The 24,669-nt window shown below is 38.8% G+C and overlaps 1 protein-coding gene across 1 annotated transcript; it reads right to left on the minus strand.

The window, feature by feature from the left end:
* Positions 1 to 267: 267 nt before the first annotated feature.
* On the minus strand, positions 268 to 14,009 carry LOC118897528 (V-type proton ATPase subunit B, brain isoform-like). Its single transcript, XM_036856823.1, has 7 exons — positions 13,835 to 14,009; positions 7,217 to 7,272; positions 2,822 to 2,920; positions 1,603 to 1,696; positions 1,394 to 1,471; positions 784 to 923; positions 268 to 450 (listed from the first exon to the last, which is right to left on the minus strand). The coding sequence occupies exons 1-7, from the start codon at positions 13,968 to 13,970 to the stop codon at positions 283 to 285; spliced, it is 771 nt and encodes a 256-aa protein (XP_036712718.1). The 5' UTR covers positions 13,971 to 14,009; the 3' UTR covers positions 268 to 282.
* Positions 14,010 to 24,669: the final 10,660 nt, after the last annotated feature.

Raw genomic sequence — 24,669 nt, forward strand, 5'->3', positions numbered from 1 at the left:
AAGAAAAATTCTCAATATTTTTCTCTCTTTTTCTTTTTCCCCCCCAATATTTATTTCTGATGAAGGCCAAGCTACAGATCTGCACTGCTCCTTCTTTTAAAGGTTCAAGTACCCCCCAAAACGTTCACAAAAGCCAACAGAGTAAACAGCTTGCTTTGGGCACAAAGGGAATTATTCTTACATTCCACAGTCAAATGCTAAATACTAATCCATGGTTTGCCCAAAATGCCAACTTGCAACTTCTCTGCCTAGAGATAAATCGAATAATATATGTGTAGTTTTCTATATTGTTCTAAGAACACAAGCACTTTTACATTTCATACTAAAACAGAAAAAGATAATACTTACACCCATAGCAGCAAATACAATCGCAAAATTTTCCTCACTGTAGTCCACTACATCTTTGGATTTTTTTACCAAACCAGCCTGGCGACAGATTTGAGCTGCAATCTGATGAGGAGTACAAAAGAACCAAGTTAAAATCTAAAATAATATTTCTACAACAAAATAACTTTTACCCTAAACTTTGGGGAACTGTAATCATAAATGAAACTGGGTTGTCTTAAAGGGCTTTACCCAATGAAACTATTTTGTAATTTTTGCAGATTCCTAAGAGTAAGCAAGAAGTCAGATATGTGTGGATAAAGAGTCAATGTAATTGGATTATAAACAGTAACATTGGGCATTTACCTTGAAAATCCTATATTTGGTTTCTCACTAAGAGTGAAGCACTTGGAAATTCTTTCTCCTTAAATTTCATACCAAACAGATTCTAGGTCTCACCTCATTGTGCGGTAAGCCAGCAGCAGAGAAGATAGGAATTTTCTGCCCCCTAGCAATACTGTTCATGCCATCTATGGCCGAAATGCCGGTCTGAATCATCTCCTCTGGATAGATCCGACACTGAGGATTGATTGGCTGGCCTAATGCATTTCCAAAAGGGAAAATTTTAATATGTCTCTACATTAAGACTACAACCATATAAAGCATATAAAGCATTTCTTTCTACTCTTAAAAAATCAGTTATTTTTGAAATCTGAAACTGTTTAAATATTCTTTTCCATTAATCTTTTGTAGATTCACAAATTATATGGTAGTAAAGTGAAACGTAATGTATAGCAAATAAGAGAGAAATCCTAATTTCAAAGCCAGTATGGCTTTTACATCTCAGATATATCCTGGTGATATTTTACAATAAATAAAATATAAAAATTTAAGATAACCTCTAGGAAAAATAAATGTATTAAATAATAAACAAAACATAATTAATCAAACATGGAGTATGTTGGTTATCTACTTAAAGTATCATAAAAATCACCCTTTCTCTAATAAAGGTATAAGATAGGTAGATGCTATTTTCCCCAAAACACAGAAATCCATTTTCTGTCCCTACCCATGATATCAAGGAAGTCTTCAGCAAGTACAACAGGACCTCTGTCGATGGGTTTTCCTGAGCCATTGAATACCCGACCTGGTAAACAGTAACGAGACAGTACAGAGTGGACAATGACTCAAATGTTCACAATCTTTAAAAAGACTTCATGGAAATACGTTAAAAAGGAAGCAGATCTCTGCTCAGCATGAATAATAATATCTGTTTACCAAGCATATCCTCAGACACTGGCGTTCGGAGAATATCCCCAGTAAACTCACAGGATGTCTTCTTGGCATCTATACCTGAAGTCCCTTCAAATACCTATCAAGAAAGAAAAGTAAACAGAAGGGTAAAGGAAATTTAGATCATAAGCGCTTAAGATTTATTTGTCAGCCCTTATAAAGTAAAATACATCAACGTATATATATACTACTTGTAGCCTCATGACTGAAGAAGTGTTCATGGTGGACGATGAACCAAACTGTCAACCTCTTACCCAGAGTCATGCCTGCAGGCCAAATCCATCAAGCAAGCTAAGAATGGTTTTTACATTTTTAAAGGGTTGTTTTTTAAAAAAAAAAAGGAAAAGAAAGCATAAGAACATGCATCAGAGACCTTAGGCACAACCCTCACAAAGTCTAAAAAATTTACTATCTGGCCCCTTACAGAAATTCTGCTGACCTCTGCTCTAGATTACTTTTTAGGGCAATATGTTATTTGAGAAAACTGGCACTTCCTATAATCAGTAACATTAAAAACTAGGAATTATCAGAGACAATTTAAAGGAGTAGACTCAGATCTCGTTTTGGTTTCAGCCCATAAGCTCTGAATTCTACTTTTCATCTCTCCCCTTCTATGTGACTGTTTCATTTTATCCCTTAAAAAAATTTTTTTAAAAAGCCATTTTACCAGTGGAGCTATTGGGCTAGAATGGATATTGGTGGCTGGCATTTAGCAAGAAAACATGAAAAAATACTTTTCTTCCCTCACAGCCAGTAAACAGTCGATTTTTCAGTAAGATTTTTTCACCTTCATGATGGTGCAAAAGCAATACACATCTGGTAGAAACCGTACTTCAGAAAAATCACATGAGAAAAAAGAAAAATCACATAAAAAAAAAAATCACATGAGATATTTAACATTTTATTATAAAATAGGCTTTGTGTTATATGGTTTTGTGCAATCGTATGCTAATATAAGTGTTCTGGGCACCTTTAATGTAAGCTAAGCTAAGCTATGATGTTCGGTAGGTTCTGTGTACTAAATGCATTTTCAACTTATGATATTTTCAGCTTATGATGGGTTTATCAAGATGTCACCCCACCTATAAGTTGATGAAGATCTGTATACTTATGTGATAATTACTAAAAAGAACTATTGGTGTTTCTTATGTTTGTTGTGATCAGAAAAACGTTCAACTGGCCAGGTTTTGAAAGCGATGCTTACCTGAACCACTGCTTTGGAACCACTAACTTCTAGAACTTGCCCACTCCTCTTCGTGCCATCAGGTAGTGTTAAGTGCACAATCTCAGCATATCTGGGAAACTAAATAGGAAAAAAATAAAGGCTCAATAACCAACATTTTAAAAGCTCCTCAAAATACTCTATATGCTCTATGTCTTTCACAGCATGTATGCACATGCAGACCCCACACCTCCCCGAAGCACACAGGTATACATCCAGAGTTTAGAATATCCTCAGGTAGTTTAAGTCCTTAGAACACTGATCACTGGCACATATACTGGCAAACACAGCATAAGGTACAGAGAGAAGGATCTTAAATCTATGAAACCACGGCAATTAAATTCTTTCCTTCTGTGTGTATGTTTTTAAGCTTTGAGACTACAGAAAGTTAAAAAACTATGTTCCCACTATTCAGAAATGATGTTTGCTTCTGGGCTGTGTAATCACCTTGTGCCTTGGGAGGACAGGAATAAAATGCAACTGAACAATAAAATAATTACTATTATAATAAATAATGCTAATATTCCCTCCTCAATCTAATTCTCCTAACCAGAAATGTATTCCTCTAATCCATTTTTAATATTTTAAATTGCATGTTTCCAAAAATATACTGTAGTGTTTTCACTTACCTAAATGGCAACATACTAAATGTATCATCCTGCAACTCGTTTTTTTCCCACTTGACCGTATGTTTTGGATCTGTCATAGTCATATTTACCTTATTTGATTAACAGAATCTTTTGAAAAATGCATCACTACGTTGTGTGATGTGAAGGAAAACATCTGCCAATGCATCTGTGAATCAACACTGACTGTAGGACACTTGATTCTGGAGATGCTAATATGAATAAATGGGCATCTAGAATCAATGTTAGAACAGATATAGCTAAAATAAAATCAGGTGACACTACATTTTATTCAGCTGTTCTTCTACCACTGGTGTTCAAGGCTGTTCCAAATTTAAACTACTACAAACATGCTGCAATGAACATTCTGACATGTGGGCCCAAGTTTCCCTAAGGTAGCTGGTTCCGTAGTGGTGGGCTATAGGCTGTGTCCATTGTTATGTGAAATTACTCTGCAAAGGAACCTTTTACTTTACAAACTCCCTAGTAGGATAGAAAAGTATCTTTTCCCTACATCTTTGCCAATCTTACATTATTAAACTTTAATTTTTACCATTTTGATAAAATAAAAAATAGTATCTTTCAATTTGCATTTTCCTGATTCTACTAATATTGAGCATCTTTTCATGTTTACTGACAATTCAGACTTCATTTCCTATAATGGCCTTATTAATAATATCTTTTCCTCGCTTTTCAACTACATATGCTTCTTCTTATTTACTTTTAGGTAAGTTTCATAGATTCTGGATATCAATCCTTTTGCGAATATCTGCTCCCAGTCTTCCTTGTCTTTTAATTTTGTTTATGGTATCCTATCATACAGAAGTTTTTGCAATAAAATGACTTGTTTTCCTTTATGATTTGTGTCTTTTGTGTAGGAAAACCTTCCAATCTGAAGTCATAAAAATGGCCTTCTATACTGTCTTCTAATAGGTTTTTCATGTTTTGGTTTTTAATCCATCTGGATTTATTTTTGGTATGTAATTTTTTCTCATTTTTATCTTTATTTTTCATACAGGAAGCCAAATACCCCAACAATATTTACTGAGTAGCACAAATGTAATTTGTGCTACAAGTAGCACGACTTGTAATGTAGCCTTTATCATTTACCAAGTCAAATTCTCAGGTGTGAGGAGAGTTGGTTTTAAGAATCTTAACTTTGCTCCACTGAAATATCTGCTTACTCCCTCACCAAATCTTTATTCTTACTCTATTTCTAACTGATTTTGTTACCTGGAGAGAATCAACATCTTTTCTATTCTGAGTCTTTTCATTCATGAATGTGGAATCTCCAGTTATTTGAAGTCTTCTTTTATGTCTTTCAACAAAGTTTCACAGTTTTTTGTAAAAAGTTCCTAATTATCCTAGTAGTTACTTCTGGCATACAAAACACTACTGATTTCTATAGACATCCTCTGTATCCGGCAACACTGTTTTACACCATTGTTTCTAATAGTTTGTCCACTGAATGACTTGTGTTTTCTGTTTAGTTAATCATACTACCAAGAAATGATGACAGCTGTGCCTCTTCCTTTTAATCCCTTTTCCCCACAGCATTGATTAGGGTCCAAGCACAAAGACAGAACAAAGATGGATAGTGGTGCTGACAACAGGGGTCCTCATCTTGGTCCTGATTTAAATGGGAATGTTGCTAGAGTCTCTCCTTAAGTACGCTGTTTGCTGTAGGTTATGGTGGATATCCTTAAAGAGGTTTTAAAAGTTTGTTCTATCCCTTATTTCTAAGATCACCTTCTTCTTTTGTTTTGTTTTGTTTTTTAGAAACAAGTAATTTTATCAGGTACATACTCCGTATTTACTGAGAAGAGCGTAAGCTTTTTCTAGCTTAATCTATGAATGACCTGAATTATACTGACATTTGCTAATATCAAATCATCTTTGTATTACTGGGATAAATTCTACTTTGTCATAATTCTGTTGAGTTTTTAAAGTGTATTTTTGCTAATATCCAATACATGAGAACATTTTTATTAAGAATTTTGGAATCTGTGCTTGTAAATGAGACTAGCTACATTGTTTCTTTTCTGATACTAGCCTTTGTCTGGTTTGGGAATCAAAGATGTGCTACCTTCAGAAAATGAGTTGGACAGCAGTTTCCATCATCATCTATTCTGATACAATTTGTATAAAATTATCTATTCCTTGATCCTATGTGTATGTTTTAAGTTAAAAACAGGAGCCAAAAACTAAAAACAAACAAAAAACACTCTAAATCTGGTGGTATAAAGCCATTCTTACAACTACATAAACTTTATTTACCAGTTTTTCCTCAGCTGGAGTTATACCCCAAACAAACATTCAATAAAACTTTTTCAGCTTTCTTAAAATTACTTCCCCCAAGATGTTTTCTAAGTCCTTCTCCCTATTGACTCTCATAGCATCCTGCACTCACCATTCATAGCACTTACCAATTAGACACTTACGTATTTGTATTGTGTATTTTTGGTGCTGAGTTCAGCACTTAACATAGTTGAAGCATGAATATTTTTAACTGTTTTTGAAAATATATTTACTAATATAAAAGCTCCATATTTTTAAAATATGAGTCAAAAATTTTATCCAATAAAAAGTATATAAAAAAGAAGAAATAAAGGACAAAGAAGCAAATAATGCTTTCAATACTTCCCCAAAAAATAAAAGTGTATGCTTCATCCTTTCACAAAATATTAACGGGCACCTGCCTTAAACCCTGTACAACTTGTATACTGAGGCTTTGAATCAAACTGCAGACTAGTATGAAACTGGCCAGGAGTAAGCTATATGCTTAATCTTGCAATTAATTTGTATAGGTACCTTGTCATGCACAAAAATATCTTAGTGATAAAGCTGAAGAGACAGTGCACTTTGCCCTTTCTTTTAAGAAATGGTTTTCAATTTATTTTCTGCTTCCAGGGGGGCCACATGCCAAACATACTTCTGCCATTACTTCTCTCCACAAACTAATAACTGTGTACCTTTCCCCCTCATCCACTCCCAACAACAACCAATGCAGAATTACTGTTCTACAGAGCATATTATACAAATTATCTCCTCTGAAGATATTTTAATCACTGAACTCAGGCAGGAGGCTTCACCCAGGGTGAAGTCTATTCAGTTATAGACTATATTCTATGCCTCTTTTTCTAAGATAATTCTTATGTATAGGTGTGGCTAAAAAAACCCCATGTAACTAAAGAGTCTTTCAACAAACTGAATAAGTAAAAACTTTTCTCTGCTTTATGGTTTTAGTCACTGTTGAGATAATCTGTTGTTTATTCATTACTTGAATACCAGTGTCAGGCCCTCAAAGACAAAAGTAACATTGTTTACTCACTCAAAGACCTTAAAATTTAGTAGAGAAGACAAAAATGTAACAAGTAGTTAGAACACACAGTAGTCTATGACAAGAGCCACAAGATACCGTATATCTAAATAATATCCTACAAGTCATAAAACACACAAATATTACTGTTGTTTTCCTAATAAACCTGTGAGGTATGATTAACAAACAAATAAAATTTTAAATTTTACAGACAAGGGACTCAAAGCCACAAACAGAATCCACAACAGATCCAGTACTAGAATCCCATCTTCTGACTTCGGACCTAAAATTCTTGTCTCCATATAGCACTGACATTCCGACCAAGGAATGGCTTAAAAGAATCATAACAAAAAACTTAAAGTGTACTAAACAGTACTTAATACTATGCTTTTAACTTCTTAAATGGTTAGACGATAAAGATAGTGGTATTACCTTAACATGATCTAAGATCACTAGTGGACCATTAACTCCTGATACCGTCTTGTATGCTGGAAAGAAACACAAAAAAGTCAGTTCTTGTCAAACAGGACAACAGTCTAAATGACCTCTCTGGTACTACCAAAAAGAACCTCTCTCTACTTTATCGTATCTATTATTATACGGAACACTCAAAAAGTAGGAAATTTTTCATTGAATTGATAACATAGGCCTGCATCTGTACAACTTCTCATAATCCCCTTCATCAAACCAAAAACATGTTTAATTCTTACTATAAGTCACATTGTTTCAAGGACCCAGAATACAAAAACAAAGGTAAAGAGGGAGAGTTCCCACAAGAGTTCACAATTTTATATGGAGAAGGGGGAGGTAAGGGCTCTACCAGAGGTGTGCTGAGGGTCTGTGGGAGCACAGGAAAGACCCTGCAATGGTTCTCACTTAGAAGAGAAAAGAAAAAGCTTTACAGAAAAGGTAGCACTTAGCAAAGTAGATAGAGAAGGAGAAGGGAATCCTTAACTTTAATCAGAAGTGACAAAACTCACAAAAGAAATCTGACAAAATGTAGTCTGTTAAGATAAAATGCCATGGTTAAATAGTATCATAAAAACTATGAAAAGAAAAAGGAGTTTATGAAGGGGGATGGAATGAAAGGTCAGAGATCATATAAGTATCCTTTAAAAAAAAAAAAGTCAAACGTTACTGTCATTGTAGAAGCTTATATTTTCTACCGCAAATTATGCCCTAGCAACAAACTACCCAAATCTCTCATTTTAGAAAGGAGGTAGCTGTCATTGAATTGTATCACACCTACATACATGCCGAGTATAATGAATGGTAATCAGGTATAAATCAGAACAGTCAGGAAAGCAATTCTAACAATGTCAGAATTAACTAAATTTCATGATCAGAAAAGCTGAAAAAACAAATGAAGTAAGTGTTTACAAGACCTAAAATAACGTATAAGAAGCTGTCAACCAACTGGGAATTTTTCACTTGCTTGATTTCTTATGATGTCTTAGACAGAAATTTCTGGCATGAATGTAGACTCCCAAGAATGAGGAAACCATTTAATAACCAGTCTGTCCATTCAAGGGGCTTCAGAATTTAAAAACATAATTTCTTTAGCCAGGAAGCAAGCGCCCTGGTAGAAGCACTGAGACAGGGCAGGCGAGCACTGTCACGAACCCTAGTCTTTCATACTGAGGACCTTTAAATCCTCACACTAAATATTTGCTTGAATACATTTGTAATTGTAATGATCAACAGAGGCTCCTAATTACTTCTTTGTTTTTCAACCTGAGATTAAAAAGTAAGTCACAAATTTTAAATGTTAAGTTACTTGAATGGATGGCAATGTAAACAAATTAATCATGCCTCCAAGATTATTAAAAATATCCCAGTTGTTGGGGCTTCCCTGGTGGCGCAGTGATTGAGAATCTGCCTGCTAATGCAGGGGACACGGGTTCCAGCCCTGGTCTGGGAAGATCCCACATGCCGCGGAGCAACTAGGCCCGTGAGCCACAACTACTGAGCCTGCGCGTCTGGAGCCTGTGCTCCGCAACAAGAGAGGCCACGATAGTGAGAGGCCCGCGCACCGCGATGAAGCGGGGCCCACGCTCGCCGCAACTAGAGTAAGCCCTCGCACAGAAACGAAGAACCAACACAGCCCAAAAAATAAATAAATAATTAATTACAAATAAATATCCCAGTTGTCATATATTCTGCTACTTTTATGTTAATCCTCCCCATTGTTTTAAAATAATCTAACACTCTTAAAAATAAGTCCTACCCCTAAAACAATTTCTTCATTGTTCTCTTTTATTTTATTTTTATTTTTGGCCTCGCCACGTGGTTTGCAGGATCTTAGCTTCCCGACGCCATGGCAGTGAAAGTGCCATGCGAGTCCTAACCACTGGACCTCCAGGGAATTCCCTCATTGTTCTCATTTTAAAAGAATCCAAATATGTTTTCAATTACTTTCTAAAATTGCTATGTGGATAGGCAAAGTGAACTACATTAGAAACATGTTTTCTTGGCACCCAGGTTTTAAAACTATAGAAACACAGACTTTTTCAAAACCTAAACAGCTGGGAATGGGCGTAGGGAGTGGGCCAGTGGAGGCGTGGGAATTCAGTTTTGAGATTTACAGGCAACTGTTTTGAATAAAATGTAACATCAGTAAAATGCTTCAGGTTCTGAAATTCTCTTTACTTTCTGGACAAGATTTGCATCTCCTTTGAACTTTTAACCTCTACAACAATGATCCTTCAGAATCTCATGTTTAAATTCAAGCCCGTTCAAATTATGAAGTTTTGCCAGTCACAAGGCAAAAGCATGACCAAGAAAAAAGAAATGCTAGTCATTGCTTTTCCCGGAAACAGTGAATCAAGTTGATTTCAACTATAGAAGATTCTACTTCATCAAAAGCAGTCTCTAAATTTGCAACAATGTATGTAGCCTTTAAAAAAGCTAGTAACCACTGGAATTAATTAATAACAAAACTACCAATACACATTTAAAAAGTACTTGTCAGGAATTCTTTTTTAATCTCCATAACAGGTCTATGAGTTAACAAATATTATTCCAAGTTTTACAAGAGAAAAATGATTCTCAGAAATTAAGTAACTTGCCTAAGGATCTAAACTTACATAGTCTGCCTCCAGTCACTTTTTCCTTGACTCTGTGCTACAGCTCAAATTCTAAAAGTGAACTGGTCATTTTTTGTGGTCTGAGGCACTCTTGTATCATTACTGAAAAACAATCTTTCTCTAGTGGGGGTGTAGCCACTAGAAAAGTTAAACCAGTAAAGGAAGAAACTACTGGAGATGCTTCAGCAGTTTTCTGTCACTGGAAAGCATGAGGAGACCACTTCAGATACAAACCAGAGGTTAAGCAACATGCTTGGTTTAAATTAAAATGGGATGCAAACTAAACTAATAAATGTTATAATCCAAACTAAATAAAAAATATTACCAAACGAAAACTGCTTCACACTTTACAGAGCATCTTCAGATAGGTTACCTTTTCAGTTTCACAAAACACTGGGAGGTAGGCAAGGCTGATAGACCTACTCCACGCTTAAACTACATCTATGAGAAATCTGTTACTAAATGGAAGAGCCAAGATTAAAATTATTTTTGTTTGTTTGTGGCCCACCCCGACCAATTCTAGGTTTATACTCTATGACCCTTAGTCTCCAGTATAACTTAAAAATATGGAGATAACACAGTTCCTAGCACTTGGACTACAAATAGGGAGTAGAAAACAGTTTATATACAAACTATAGCTCCTTTCCACAATAGTAAAACTACTGGGGGGGAACAAGCAGAGAAAATAATATCAAATACCACATTTTATCTCTCAACAATATTTACCCAGCTTTTCTCACCATTAGTATTAACAGCCCAAAGCAGAGACAACACTTTAGATTAAAGCTGCCAAAGACATAAAGCTGTTCTTCAAAAAGTCAATACCCATTCACAAATTACATAAATATTTCTGTTTACAAACAATAATGACCACTCTTCTCTTGAAAATTCCAAATGAAGAAGAACTTGGGTCTGCAGGGGATGATCAGAACTTCTGAAAACACAGCAGACACATGTTTACATCTTTGATCCTGAATATTTATGGAGACAATAAATATTTATGGAGTAACATTTAAAACCCAAAATCTACAAAGATTTTAAGAAGCACATATTTTGTTAGATGACATCCTCTTCCTCCTATAGGATATGGGATTGTTCAACAGAACTAACACTATTTAATGATTGTGAAACTTTCAAAGAGAAAATTTGACAGCTGTTGCACAATAAGAGATCTAGTCCTTCAGCCTCCACCTTATTAGCAAAACAAAACCAGAACAATCGTCTTCTATTGTGCAAGAAAAGTAAAGACCCACACTTTGTAGTGGGCAAGGAGGGAGAGGTTCTAGAAAAAGGCAGGCCGACCATTCCTTTACTGGACTTTTCACTGAGGCTAACTCTGCTTTATGACATAAGAAACGTAAGATTAGTTGATCTAGGATCTCAAGAACAAAGGAGATTATCTAATCCAAAATGTTTAACATCCAAAAGCTCTGCGTATATTATTGAACCTTGCTCAAAGTTTAAAAGGAAATCAAGTTTTCTTTCCTTGTGACTTTAGAAATTCAACTAATGTGCTCAAGATTATTTCAAGCCTGCATATCTCATTTTCCATCTCTTGTTAAAGGCCCCATAATCCTGAAATTTTTTAAAACCAGGATCCAATTTGTACAGTGGAGCTGCCAATATTCCATTCCTCTGTTCAAAAAGCACACATTAAATAACTATAACTTTTTACCTAGGATGGTAACATCCATCTTTAATCAGAAAAATTAAGAAGTTAATATTTATTCAGAAGCAATTAAGTGTGTTAACTAGGATCAAGAATGTGGCAATACAGGAAAAAGATGACATTCAAATGCAGTTAGCTGTTAGCCTAAGTATGATATCATTTGTGCTTTTTAGAATAACCCAGACACAGAAGTGAAACTCAAACCAAGTACCCCAACTCCCTACTCTGGTTCCATCCACATTAAGGATCCATATACTAAACTATTAGAACAAGGGGTTTAAATGCAAGTTATACAATTACAAAACACAATGCTTCTATGTGCCAACACTGCGCTAAGCACTGAGGATACAAAAAGGATTCCTGAACCCTAAAGTTTCAGTTTTAAGCATTATGTCGCAACAATCTTGTCAGGAGGAATCTCATCTGGAGAAGTTCTTCAGTCACTGGCTAAGCACACACAGAATGTTGAGAAATCATACTCATCTCCCTTAAGGGTTTACAACCTCAACCATGGAGTACTCTTTAAACTATGTTATTATTTCAATTGATACTCTGAATTGAGATTGAGTGAATAATTATATGGAAAAATGACTACTGCCCCTTATAATCTTTTTCTAGAAGCACCACTAATGTCTATCTGTTCTACCCAAAGAACAGCAAAGCATACAAATGCAATTCATAAAAGAGTATTTGTAACTGTTAGGCACAAATTTATTGTCATAAGAATACAACATCTGTCAATTTCTTGAAACATTCAGCTCATGTAAACTCCGAACAGGCATTCTCTAATGCAAATAATTCCCATTATAGAAAGCACATGGGGGGGGGGAATAAATTAGGAGTTTGGGATTAAAATATATACACTACTATATATAAAACAGATAGCCAACAGGTAACTACTGTATAGCACAGGGAACTATACTTAATATCTTGTAATAACTTCTAATGGGTAAGAATCTAAAAAAGAATATAGATACATATATAATATATATAACTGAATCACTTTGCTGTACACCTGAAACTAACACAACGTTATAAATCAACTATATTTCAATTAAAAAAAAAACCACATCTCTGCAAACCATAGAATCAAGTCTTTTCTTTCTTCCTTACACTGCAGTGCTGTCACATGACCTGACCCAGTGACTGATGAGGATGGGATTAGTCAGGCAGGAGAGCGCCCAGACTGAAACCCTTCATCTGAAATTCTTTTTAACCAATGAGCCACCCACCAAGAGGTACTGTGGCAATTAACGGGTGCAAATACAGTCTCACCACCTTGGAAAACATCAGGTGCTTTCCTAAGTTTTAAAGAGTCTACTCCCAGTGCTCATTCCCGGTTCCTAAGGAAACTGTTAAGAGGTCTGATGCTACACAATTTTATTGTTTAGTAATCAAGAACCATTTATTTCACTGCTGAACAGTCCACTGAAGCCTGGTTTATTAAGGTCTTTTTACAATCACAACACTTAAACGTGCTTATGCATATGCTTTGCATATATGCTACATAATATGGGCAAAGCTGCTTGTCTTCCCCAAGATAGCCTTGCACTCAAGTTAATGGCAGAAAAAGGTCCAGCAAGAATTAAGAAACCTGGAATTTTCCTGCTCTGCCAGTAATTAGGGGTCTAAAGCCTGGCAAGCCCTGTCCTTTTCAGAACCTTAGGCTTCTCACTGTAAAATGAGAGAGTTAGACTAGATGACCCGCAGGGTACTTCTCAGCTCTAGCTTTCTCTGATATCTAGGTGTCCTCCTGCGGAGCAGCTTCTCCACTGAACAACATTTCCCTCTGGCTGTGGGCCTGACCTCCATCCACGAAAGGCCTGAGCACGTCAGCGATGACACTACATCGTCCCACTCGGCAGGAGCTCAGGACCTGCCCTGAGGTCCACACCCGAGGCAGGGGGACGACGAGGGGCGGTTCCCTCGACCCCTGCAGATCCAAATGAGGTCAGCAGAAGATTAGGATAAGAGTGGCAAGAAGTGGCCTTCGCTCAGAGACAGGAAGCAAGCGCCTGAGCATGCTCCAGCCTCGGGAAACTGGAGAGGGTGGGGCAATAGCCAGGAGACCACCAACCCAGGAAAAAGTTCCCATTGGTGCTCTTCCCCTTAGCCCACCCCTGGCACGGAAATTAAGGTACACTCAAATCGCCTTCTAGAGAGAGACGTCGGAGTAGGGGGACGCGAGAGGGAAAAACAATCCCCCCATCCCACCCCTCTGGCTAAGCAGGTGAGTGGGAGCAAGGGGCTGGGCTAAGAGCAAAGACAGGATTCGTCTTGCTCTCTGATACTCACTGAGACGAGGCTGGGAGAGGTAGTTCCGGCTAACTGCCAGCGCCTGTTCTCGAGACCCCGCCATGGGCCCACTGGTGGGTACAGGAAGCTCAGGCGCGGCCCCGTTCACGATGCCCCGCATCACCCTTAGCGCCATCTTGTCTCCTCCGTCCCGACTGGCCCCGCAGCGGCGCCGCGCAGGCGCAGATATAGCTGGGGCAGCCCGCGCCCCGCTCCGCCCATGCGCGCTGAGGAGTCCCCGCCTACTGAGCTGCACCCGGCCCGCGGCCTCGTGACTTGGGCTCCGCGTGGGCGGGGCTAAACCCGCGCCGTCCGCGAGAGGAGCTGACCAGCGTGCTGGGAGGAGGACGCCGGGCCAGGGAGAGGGATCCAGAGAAAGGCAAGAGTTAAGGGAGAAGGAGAAGAAAGGAGGGAGAGGGAAGAAAGGCAACTTCGTGCAAGAAAACGTCAACGGCATTTCATGACATTGAATGAAGAGAACTCAAGTTCTAAAAAAACACTTTGAAAAACAGAATCTAAAACCTCTTCTAGTGGATATTAACGTGGGGAACCGTGTGCCATCATTTCTCTCACTTTATCATCTTCCTTTCCAATACATTCACTCATGTGTCCATTCAAAAAACATTGGACTGTTTTAGGGTGGTGGTAGTGGTGTGAAAGACAAAGTGGGATGTATTTGAAAACTATTTAAGGGATAGAACCGATGCAAGAATGATTAGCTGGCTGTGGAAGGTGTCAATCCAGACTTGGGTCCTGAGTGATTGGTTGATTGTTTTGTTGTTTACTGGGTAGAACACAGAGAAGGAAGTGAGGAATTTTGCTGGTGGTAGAGGAGGAAAAGAGAAAAGCTAATTGTCTGGGGATCTGTTAAGTTTCCTGTGGAATATTCAGAATGAGATTTCTATTCAACTAAATAGGTAACTATCCCAGGAGAAGCTATCTGGGCTAAGTCAAGATCAAAATTTATAACTTATCACCATGTTAGTAATATGAAAATAGAAGAGATAAGCCAGAGAGTGTGTGATGTATTGTGGAAGATACTAAAGGCCAACTTTTAAGAGATCACTAAGGTGAGGGGATGTACCAAGAAGAGTATCTTGTAATCAAATCAAACTTGCAGTGATATTAGAGTTGGAGAGAACGCAGAGCACATGTTCTAGAAGCAAAAAGAAGAGAAAATCTTAAGGAGGGATTACTGTACTGTTAATGCCAAAAACTGACGAGAAGGGAAGTAATAGGAGTACTACAAGTATCCATTTTATTTGGCCATTAGAAGACCATTGTGATATAATGGGAAGATATATGCTTAATGGAAAACAATAAGCTTTTTTACATAGGTGAAAATTGTAGGGGTTGAACTGTATATGATGGTGTCATATTACAAATGAAGTGATCATTACTTAGTTATTTAAACTCTACTTTAGGGGCATCTCATCTCCATGCCCTTTGGTATATATACCCATAGCCCTTTTGAACCAAACCACTGAAGCAAGTACTCCTTAATTTTGAGTGAGAGTTAGCATCATTTAGTATGTCTTATAATTTAACAAAAAAAGGTGAAATAATATGAGGTACCATTTTTTTTTTAATTCATGGGATTGACTATAATTTTTAACTAATGTCCAAAGTTGTCAAGAGTAGGGACACATAGTTTTTCGAGGCAGGAGCCTGCTGTGTCCTCCTTTGCCTGGTAAAGCAATAAAGCTATCCTTTTCTACTTCACCCCCCCCCAAAAAAAAAAGTTGTCAAGAGTATAAGAAAACAAGAATCTATGAGACCTTGTGCAAAATGTATGCATATGGGTATCTTTCATGGAGATGACCCGTAGGTTTTTGTCAGATTCTCACAGAAGCCTGAAACTTAAAGAAAACAAAATAGCTGAGCATCATTGAGTAATTGGAAAAGTGATATTTCCATTTATAGAATCATATTTCTGTACAGTACTGTCAGATATCTGCTATTACTTGGCACCATCTCCAACTTTTTAGACAATTACTGTTATTTTAATTTTATAATGTCTTAGGGTCCTATGATGGTATCTGTGTAGAGTTGAGGTAATTCAAAAATATTAATCAAGTGAAACTGAATATGAGAATTTCTCAGTTATTTAGAGCATTGATATTTATACACCGTTCCTCATGGTTTTTAAAAAGTATTTCCTTAATATATAAGAAAGACAGGGTAAAACAAATATTCTATACATAGAAAAATATAGGTAGGAAATTATGGAACAATCTTAGTTTCCCTAATAATGAAGAAATTCAAACTGGAACAGCGTGCGGCTCTACTGTATTTGTTAAATTAGCAAAACTAACCCAGTGATTCTTTTTTTAGGCATTGGCAGGATTAGGGACTAAGGGATGCACCAACACGTTTCTCCTGGCTTTGTAAACTGGCCAGTCCTTCTGGAGAGCAACCTGGTATGGGTTGGGGATTACAACACTGTTCATAGTGTTTGATCCAATACTTTGAGCAATCTCAATAATGGGATTATGAACCAAAGGAATATGTTTATAGCTTGTTATGGCAATATGGTTATTCATCATAGTGAAAATGAAGTAGCAACCTAAATATCTAGCAATAATGAACTAGACAAGGATTCTATATTTAATGGCTACTGGCATGCATGTGATGTATAAGCTAGTGGAATTTAAGTGTATGGAACTATTTATATAAAATAATAGTGAGTGAAAAGAGCTAAAACAGATATAGACCAATTGCAACACTTTTGTACACGGCTAATAATCAGAAGACATAGTGCAGTGATATAAATAATTGATATTGTGGGGCTTTGTGGTAGGGGGGTGCCTAATTTTTTGTTCTAGAATGTTAAATGTCCAGTCTCATACACTCACACAGAGACCATCACCTGGGGAGTGGGTAGAATACAGTATTATGTTTAAGAGGCTCTGGAGCCAGACAACTTAGTGAAGTCCTGGTTTTCTTAGTTCTATGATCTGGAACAAAAATTTATTTGTTTATTGTCTCTAGGTCGCATATGCAAACTGAGGATCATAATACTACCTTCTTCATAAGCTTGTTATAAGCATTAAAAGAGATTACTGCAAAGTGTTTGGCAAATAGCAAGGGCTAAATATGTTTTAACTAGCATTGTTATTGTATACTTTGATCAATCATGTACATATTAATTACTATGTGTCAGGCTCTTTTCTAAGAGCTTTATACATGGCATAGCTACCTGACTAGTTTGTATTAAGCAGGGACTATATCTTTTTTTTTTTTTTTTTTTGGCTGTGTTGCATCTCTGTTGCTGCGCATGGGCTTTCTCTAGTTGCGGCGAGCAGGGGCTACTCCTCATTGCGGTGCACAGGCTTCTCGTTGTAGTGGCTTCTTTGGTTGTGGAGCACGGGCTCTAGGTGCGTGGGCTTCAATAGTTGCGGTGCGTGGGCTCAGTGGTTGCGGCATGTGGGCTCTAGAGCTCAGGCTCAGTAGTTGGGGCACATGGGCTTAGTTGCTCTGTGGCATGTGGGATCATCCTGGACCAGGGCTCGAACCTGTGTCCCCTGCATTGGCAGGCGGATTCCTAACCACTACTCTAACAGGGAAGTAACAGGGACTATATCTTATAATTATCTTGTGTCTTCTGTCTATAGTACCTAGCAAGGTAACTTGCACATAATACATAATGAATATCTAGTAGATGAACACAAATGGGGTTCTCCTTTCCTAAGGATGAACAGTTCTCCACTAATTTTATACTTCTATATGGAGGGTTTTTCCTAAGGAACACTCACCCTATCAGATTTTATAGTGGTTACTGTCTTATCATTTGTTGAAATCCTATCCTTATTTTATCCCAAAGAATGCAAGACCAGCTGGCCTCAGCAGCAGGGAATGTGGTTGGAACATGAGACTCAGAGTCACCAGCCCCAGTCTCAGTGTTGACTGTCCACTTATGCACAGTGTGACCCTGAGCCAATCCCCAATTCCTTTTGTCTCTGAGTCTCCATATGTCATTTGGGAAGATTTCTTGCCATAGTTCTCAAGAATTTAAAAGAAGGATTCCAGAAATCAACAGTGCAAACAGAAATGCAAACACTTACTCTTTTTCACAAATGATTAAGAGGCAGAAAATTATAGAAGGGCAGGGGAAGAAAAGCTCATGCCAGTGACCTAATTTTCCCCATATAATGTGTGTCTTTCTTCATTTGCTGGAAAATCCTCATCAAGAAAAACATTATGAAGACAAACCACAGCAAATCAAATCACTAGGTCTGTACATTTCCATGTAACAAGGCATAAACCAGTGTAAGATCATCAACATAAAAATTTCAGCATGAGATGGGAGAGGAAGCTAATTAATTTATATATATATATATATTTCTCTTTCTGTGTTGGGTATTTTCTAATTCTGACCATCAGATGCAGAGTGAGCTTTATAGGCTGGAAACTATACTTTGACCTCCTGAAAACTGAGATCTCTTGTTCTATTTCATGTAACTTTCATTGTCGCTAGGGTCCCTAATGTGTTGTGGAAAGAAAGGGGACAGCAAAGGGCCCCCTATGATCAGAAGATGACTGCTTAAGTGTGAACAGTGCAATGTTTAAGCATATAAACCCAAGAAGAAGCCAATGGCTGGAAGTTCCCTTACCAGGTGCTGGCTGTATCATTCTCTGGTAGTGGGAAAAAGTGTCTTGAAACTCCGGGTGCCCTTTGTCAAAGACTTTCTTTTGTTGCCAGATCAAGATAGCCCTTTCTCATCCCAAATGTTCCAGACAAAATGAATTAGTTGGATAACTGCTGATGCATTTATTTGTTGAAATATTACTCAGACTTTAGGACAGACAGAAGAATATCTTAAACCTGGGAAAAATTTTCACAATGCAGTATTGAGTAGAAATTCTATAGGAAATGTCATACATAGTATAATCTCTATTATCTATAGGTATACATATACCCTTAGAGAAATTATTGGAAAGAAAGATATATAGATGTTACCAGTATCTATCTCTGAGTTATGGGATGTTTTGCATTCTTTATATTTGTCATTTTATTGGTATGATCCTACATTACACTTTTTAATCAGAAATAAAATTAGAAATATTAAGGTACTTCTGTTTAAAATGTTACAGTTTTCTTTTTAACAGGCAGCAGTTTCAACTAGTGGTAAAATAAGCGTGTGGTCAGGCAAATGAAAAGTTCTGTATTGCAGAGACCTGGAAGGAATTTGGGGCAAAGAAAGTAGTGAAGGATGACACAGAATCAACATTCGATGAGAACTCATTGTTTTACCTTTAAGACTAGTTTATGATTGTTAGACTTGGAATAGACCTTGGGAATCAACTAGACCTAACTCTCCAATTTACAAATGAGGGAACTGAAGCTCCGGGAAGTAAAGTGATTTCCCAAGTTCCAGAAGCAAGGTAGTAGTAACAGGACTAGGAAGACAATCTAACCTACCTAGACTTTAGACCATGCCTTTTGTTGCTCCATAGCCTCCTTAGCTGCCCAGTTCTGGCTCTGTCAGCTGTGTACACATTAGGATAAGTCTGGAAGATTCCCTCTGATGCAGGCTAGTTACAGATGGGCTGTTCTGTCCCCATGTAGGGGAACTTTGGAAGACCAAATTATTTCTAAGACAGGTGGGGGCTTCTGATGATCTGAAATGAGAATCCAAGACCCAAGCTCTGACCTGGTGTCTGTCTGAAGCCCCCTCTTTAGTTGCAAAGATGACCTGGGGACAAGCTGGACTTGGAACATCTGGGATTCTCAGGAAAAATTCTAAGGATTTATTCTAATTTGGATCATTTCCACTTTTTCTTAAGGTGTCATGGCAATGTGCCTGTACTATCTCAACATCAGTCAGACCAGTGCCAGAAAAGGGCCTTATTTCCTTGCTTACTTAGGATGTACTCATTGGGAAAGTGCAGTGAAAGCTTGAATGACATTTTTTATCAAGAAATACATATTGGGACTTCCCTGGTGTAGCAGTGGTTAAGAATCCACCTGCCAACTCAGGGGACATGGGTTCAAGCCCTGGTCCGGGAAGATTCCACATGCCATAGAGCAACTAAGCCCGTGCACCACAACTACTAAGCCTGCGCTCTAGAGCCCACGAGCCACAACTACTGAGCCCGTGTGCCACAACTACTGAAGCCCTGGTGCCCTAGAGCCTGCGTGCTGCAACTCCTGAGCCCGCGTGCTGCAACTACTGAAGTCCACACACCTAGCGCCTGTGCTCCGCAACAAGAGAAGCCACCGCAGTGAGAAGCCCGCGCACTGCAATGAAGAGTAGCCCCCGCTCGCCACAACTAGAGAAAGCCTGCACACAGCAACGAAGACCCAACACAGCCGAAAATAAATTAAAAAAAAAAAGAAATGCATATTGAATGAGCATTGATAATGCACTCAGCATCGTGCTAGGCCCTGGAAAACCTCAGAAGAACTAGAGGGCATGTTCTTGCTCTCAAGTAGTAAGTACATTGGGCCGAGCTCTGTGTCTTCAGGCAGACAGTGTCTCTGGGCCTGAATCACATCTTTAAAGCAAAGGTGACATTACTGTAAAGTATGTTGCTAAGGAGCTAAAGGCTAAATTGTAGAGACAAGATTAACACACGTGACTTGACAGAGAGAATATGTAAAACAGCATGGATAACATACTACATTGTCTAACTGGTAAGAGATAGGTCAGCTAGGATGTACCGAAGTCAGATTAGTCTCCACAGGAAGGCAGATCTTTTTGGTTAGACAGAATTCGGGGCCAATTTGGATTAGAGGAGCAATATTGCATGTCCCATGCGTTTCTTGAGCAAGATGCATAAATTCTCATGGTTAGAAAGACATAACACCTCTGAAGCAGTTCATGGTGGATAGTACATTTTGAAGAGGAATTTATTTTAGGGAACTTAGTGTTTGGATATTTCCCCAACAATTAGAGTCATTCAGTCAGAGCAGAGTCAATGTGTTACTGTTTTTCTGATAAGTGCATAGGATCTAATATTATGCACTATGATGTTGCAGGCATTCTTCTAAGTGCTTGTTGTTAATTTTCTCATTAAATCCTCACAGGAACTCTATAAATTAGCAAAGTTAGCAAAAACTCTATAAGTTGAGGCACAGAAAAATTAGGTAGTTTCTCCAAAGTCTCACAACTAGTAAATGGCAGAACCAGGACCCAAACCCTGCTAATTCAGGTGCTTCTTCTCTGCTTCCTGGTATTTATAGAAAGATATTTATAGAAAACATGGCCTTTGTTCCTATGAGAATTTACCACTGGCCTTTCATATCCCACTAAAGTCATGGACATTTCCACAGGCTGTCTGATCAATGGTTTGTGGGATGGTAGATTTTCCAACTCTAGTCTATTAATTAAAGTTAATAAGAAGCCATGACTGAAGCTAAGATTCTAAGGGATAGTGGTGGATTTTAAAACTCTCAGTCCTGCCTGTGGAATTCTGCTCACACAGTCAGGGATGGGTAGGTTTGGGAGCTGAATTTCTAATGGAAGGTTGAATTTCCTTATTCCCATTCTTAAGCAATGAGGCTCTGGGAAAGTACAAGTCTCTTTCCAGGCTTCCAATACCTCAGCCAGTCTTAATGCTTAGAGAGGCAAGAATGTTCATTATCATCATCAATAACAATAACAAATAGTTACAGAGCATCTCTACTAGGCAAGATGCCAGGTGCTGTGTGGAATACAAAGATGACTAAGATAAAAACCTGTTCTTAAGTAGCTTACAGTCTAGAAGCAGATAACTCTAATTCAAGGAAAAATGTCATAAAATATTATATCTCTGCATCTGGCTCTTGGCCAGTCTTGTTCTTTTTGTTTGTTTTGTTTTGAGTTCTTTTTTTTTTTAACATTTTCTTTTCTTTTCTTTCTTTTCTCTTCCTTCCTTCCTTCCTCCCTCCCTCCCTCCCTTCCTCCCTTTCTTCCTTCCTTCCCTCCTTCCTTCCTTCCTTCCTTCCTTTCCTTCTTTCTTAAAAATATTTATTTATTTATTTGGCTGCATGGGGTCTTAGTTGAGGCAGGTGGGATCTTCATCGCGGCATGTGGGATCTTTAGTTCCGGCATGTGGAATCTAGTTCCCTGACCAGGGATCAAACCCAGGCCCCCTGCACTGGGAGCGTGGAGTCTTAACCACTAGCCCACCAGGGAAGTCCCTATTTTTATTTATTGAATGAAAGATTCTTTAAATTCTATAGTCCTTTACAAGTTTCAAAAATTGCACACAGATGATTATGATCCCATAATAATCCGTTTGTCCCCCCCTGCCCCTATATTGACCAGTTTTGTTCTTAACCAACTCCTGCATAGATGCAATGGGCACTAAAGGAAAGGAGGTGGGGATGCTGACTGGTAAATGTAGCTGAGGCTGTGTGTCCTGAGCAGAGCAGGCTTGAGTCAAACTAGGCAGAGATGGTACCCTCTGATGATCAGGGGAAGACGGCCAGGCTGAAACTTGATAGTTAAGGGAGGATTTTGAAATGACATAATGAGAGGCAGTAAAGAATTAGAAAGGAGAGCCCTCACCGGGGAAGAAAAGATGAAGGAGTGTTGATAGTAGGTAGAGAGTTCCAGATAGCCAGGCGTGTGGACATGAGGCTTAGGTCCGTACTGAAGAATCAAAGAAAAAGACTGAGGTAGCAGGTGAGAAGCCACAGCCAGAAGAGTCCCCCATGGGCAAGTCCTACCCACCATGGGCAAGTCCTACCCACCATGGGCATCCTCCTACCAAGTTCTACATTGTAATGGGACAGCTGCAGGCTCCCCTTGGTGGCCCTAGCCAAAGGAAATCCAGACTGAGTTTGAAGGGACCTGGCTCTAGGGATAAGGAAGCTGGTTTCTCAGGGGCAGATTCTGTATCTTCTTTGGCTTTAAATGTTTCTGAGTCTGCTGCCTCCATAAGCAAGTCTATATTTCCTCAAGATCCCTGAGGGTAAAAGGATGCTGGTTTGCCGGTGGGGAGGTAAAAGGATGCTGGTTCCCTGTCTCCAGTCTACTTACTTATTGCTGAGTTTGCCACCAGTTCTCTACAGCAGGGTTCCCCAACCCCCGGGCCGTGGACCAGTACCGGTCTGCGGCCTGTTAGGAACCGGGCCACAAAGCAGGAGCGGCGGGCGAGCGAGCGAAGCTTCATCTGCCACTCCCCATCGCTCCCCGTCACTGGCATTACGGCCTGAAGCACCCCCTCCCACCCCACCCCGGTCCATGGAAAAATTGTCTTCCATGAAACCGGTCCCTGGTGCCAAAAAGGTTGGGGATCGCTGCTCTACAATACATTCAATGAGCTTCCAGCTCATTTTGAGTTTAGTTTTTAAAGCACCTTGTTTCCCCTTATCTGAAACAAGCTCTTTCCTCAGTTTACGAGACACAGCAGTTCCCAGGTTTTTAGACACAGATCCCTCTTACAGGGCCCACAGTGCCATGCAAATGATAGCCATAAGATAGGAATCCCCTGGTCTTCTTTTCAGAAGCTTGTGACAGGAACCAAACCTCTCCAGCCTGAGGCTGGAATGCTGACATATTCTTGATATAAGAGGAAGTCTGAACTTATTGTTAAATATCTGTACAGCAAGAGAAAGAGGAAACAAGGAGAAACGAAAGCACCCTCCATGTCAGAGTCACAGGACCATCCACTCTGGCAGGCCATATCAGCCGCAGCCAAATGTAAGTATAGTTAGGTTATACGTGTTATTTGGTCTGCAGAAAAAAGCTGTCTGTCTGAGGATGCTGTGTTCCAGCCACTTTAATTGGAGTGATAACAGAACCACTGTCCAAGAGCCTCTAAGTTCCATTTCAGTTCTAGACTGTTCTCAACAGGCTGCTCTGGCTAGAAATCATTAGTCCTGGGGGCTCAGAGTCTACCAGTCTAATTACACACAGACTAAGCTCTTACTTTTACTCGTGACTTTTTATTTTAAAATTTTTCCACTATAATTTGGATATTAAATAAAAAATCTCCTATAATTTTTGCCATTTAGCATAACCACTAATATAACTTAGGTGCATTTGTCTTATGTATATGGAATTTTTAGAGATATATAATGACAATGCACATAAAGTTTAAAACATTAATTATAATAAAATATACATAACATAAAATTTATTACCCTAGCCATTTTTTTAAAAATTTTATTTATTTATTTCTTTATGGCTGTGTTGGGTCTTCGTTTCTGTGCGAAGGCATTCTCCAGCTGTGGCAAGCGGGGGCCACTCTTCATCGCAGTGCGCGGGCCTCTCACTATCGCAGCCTCTCTTGCTGCGGAGCACAGGCTTCAGGTGCGCAGGCTCAGTAGTTGTGGCTCACGGGCCCAGCTGCTCCGCGGCACGTGGGATCCTCCCAGACCAGGGCCCGAACCCGTGTCCCCTGCATTGGCAGGCAGACTCCCAACCACTGCGCCACCAGGGAAGCCCTACCCTAGCCATTTTTAAGTGACAGTTCAGTAGCATTAAGAATATACATGTTGTTGGGCAACCAACCAATCTCTGGACGTTTTTCAGCTTGCAAAACAAAAACTTACTTCCTCCTCCCTCCAGACCCTGGAAACCACCTTTCTACTTTCTGATTCTATGAATTTGACTACTCTAGTTAGCTCAAATAATTGAAATCAATATTTGTCTTCTTGTGACTGGCTTATTAAACTTAGCATAATGTCCTCAGGGTTTATCCATGTAGCATGTGTCAGAATTTCCTTCCTTTTTAAGGCTGAATAATATTCTACTGTATGCAAATATCACATTTTGTTTATCCATTCATCCACCAGTGAACATTTGGGTTGCTTCCACCTTTTGGCAATTATGCACAATGCTGCTGTGAATTTACATGAAGTTTTATACCCTACCTTTTTACTTTCCATTGTAATATCTAGG

Source organism: Balaenoptera musculus, chromosome 6, assembly GCF_009873245.2.
Source record: "Balaenoptera musculus isolate JJ_BM4_2016_0621 chromosome 6, mBalMus1.pri.v3, whole genome shotgun sequence".
Taxonomy (NCBI): Eukaryota; Metazoa; Chordata; class Mammalia; order Artiodactyla; family Balaenopteridae; genus Balaenoptera; species Balaenoptera musculus.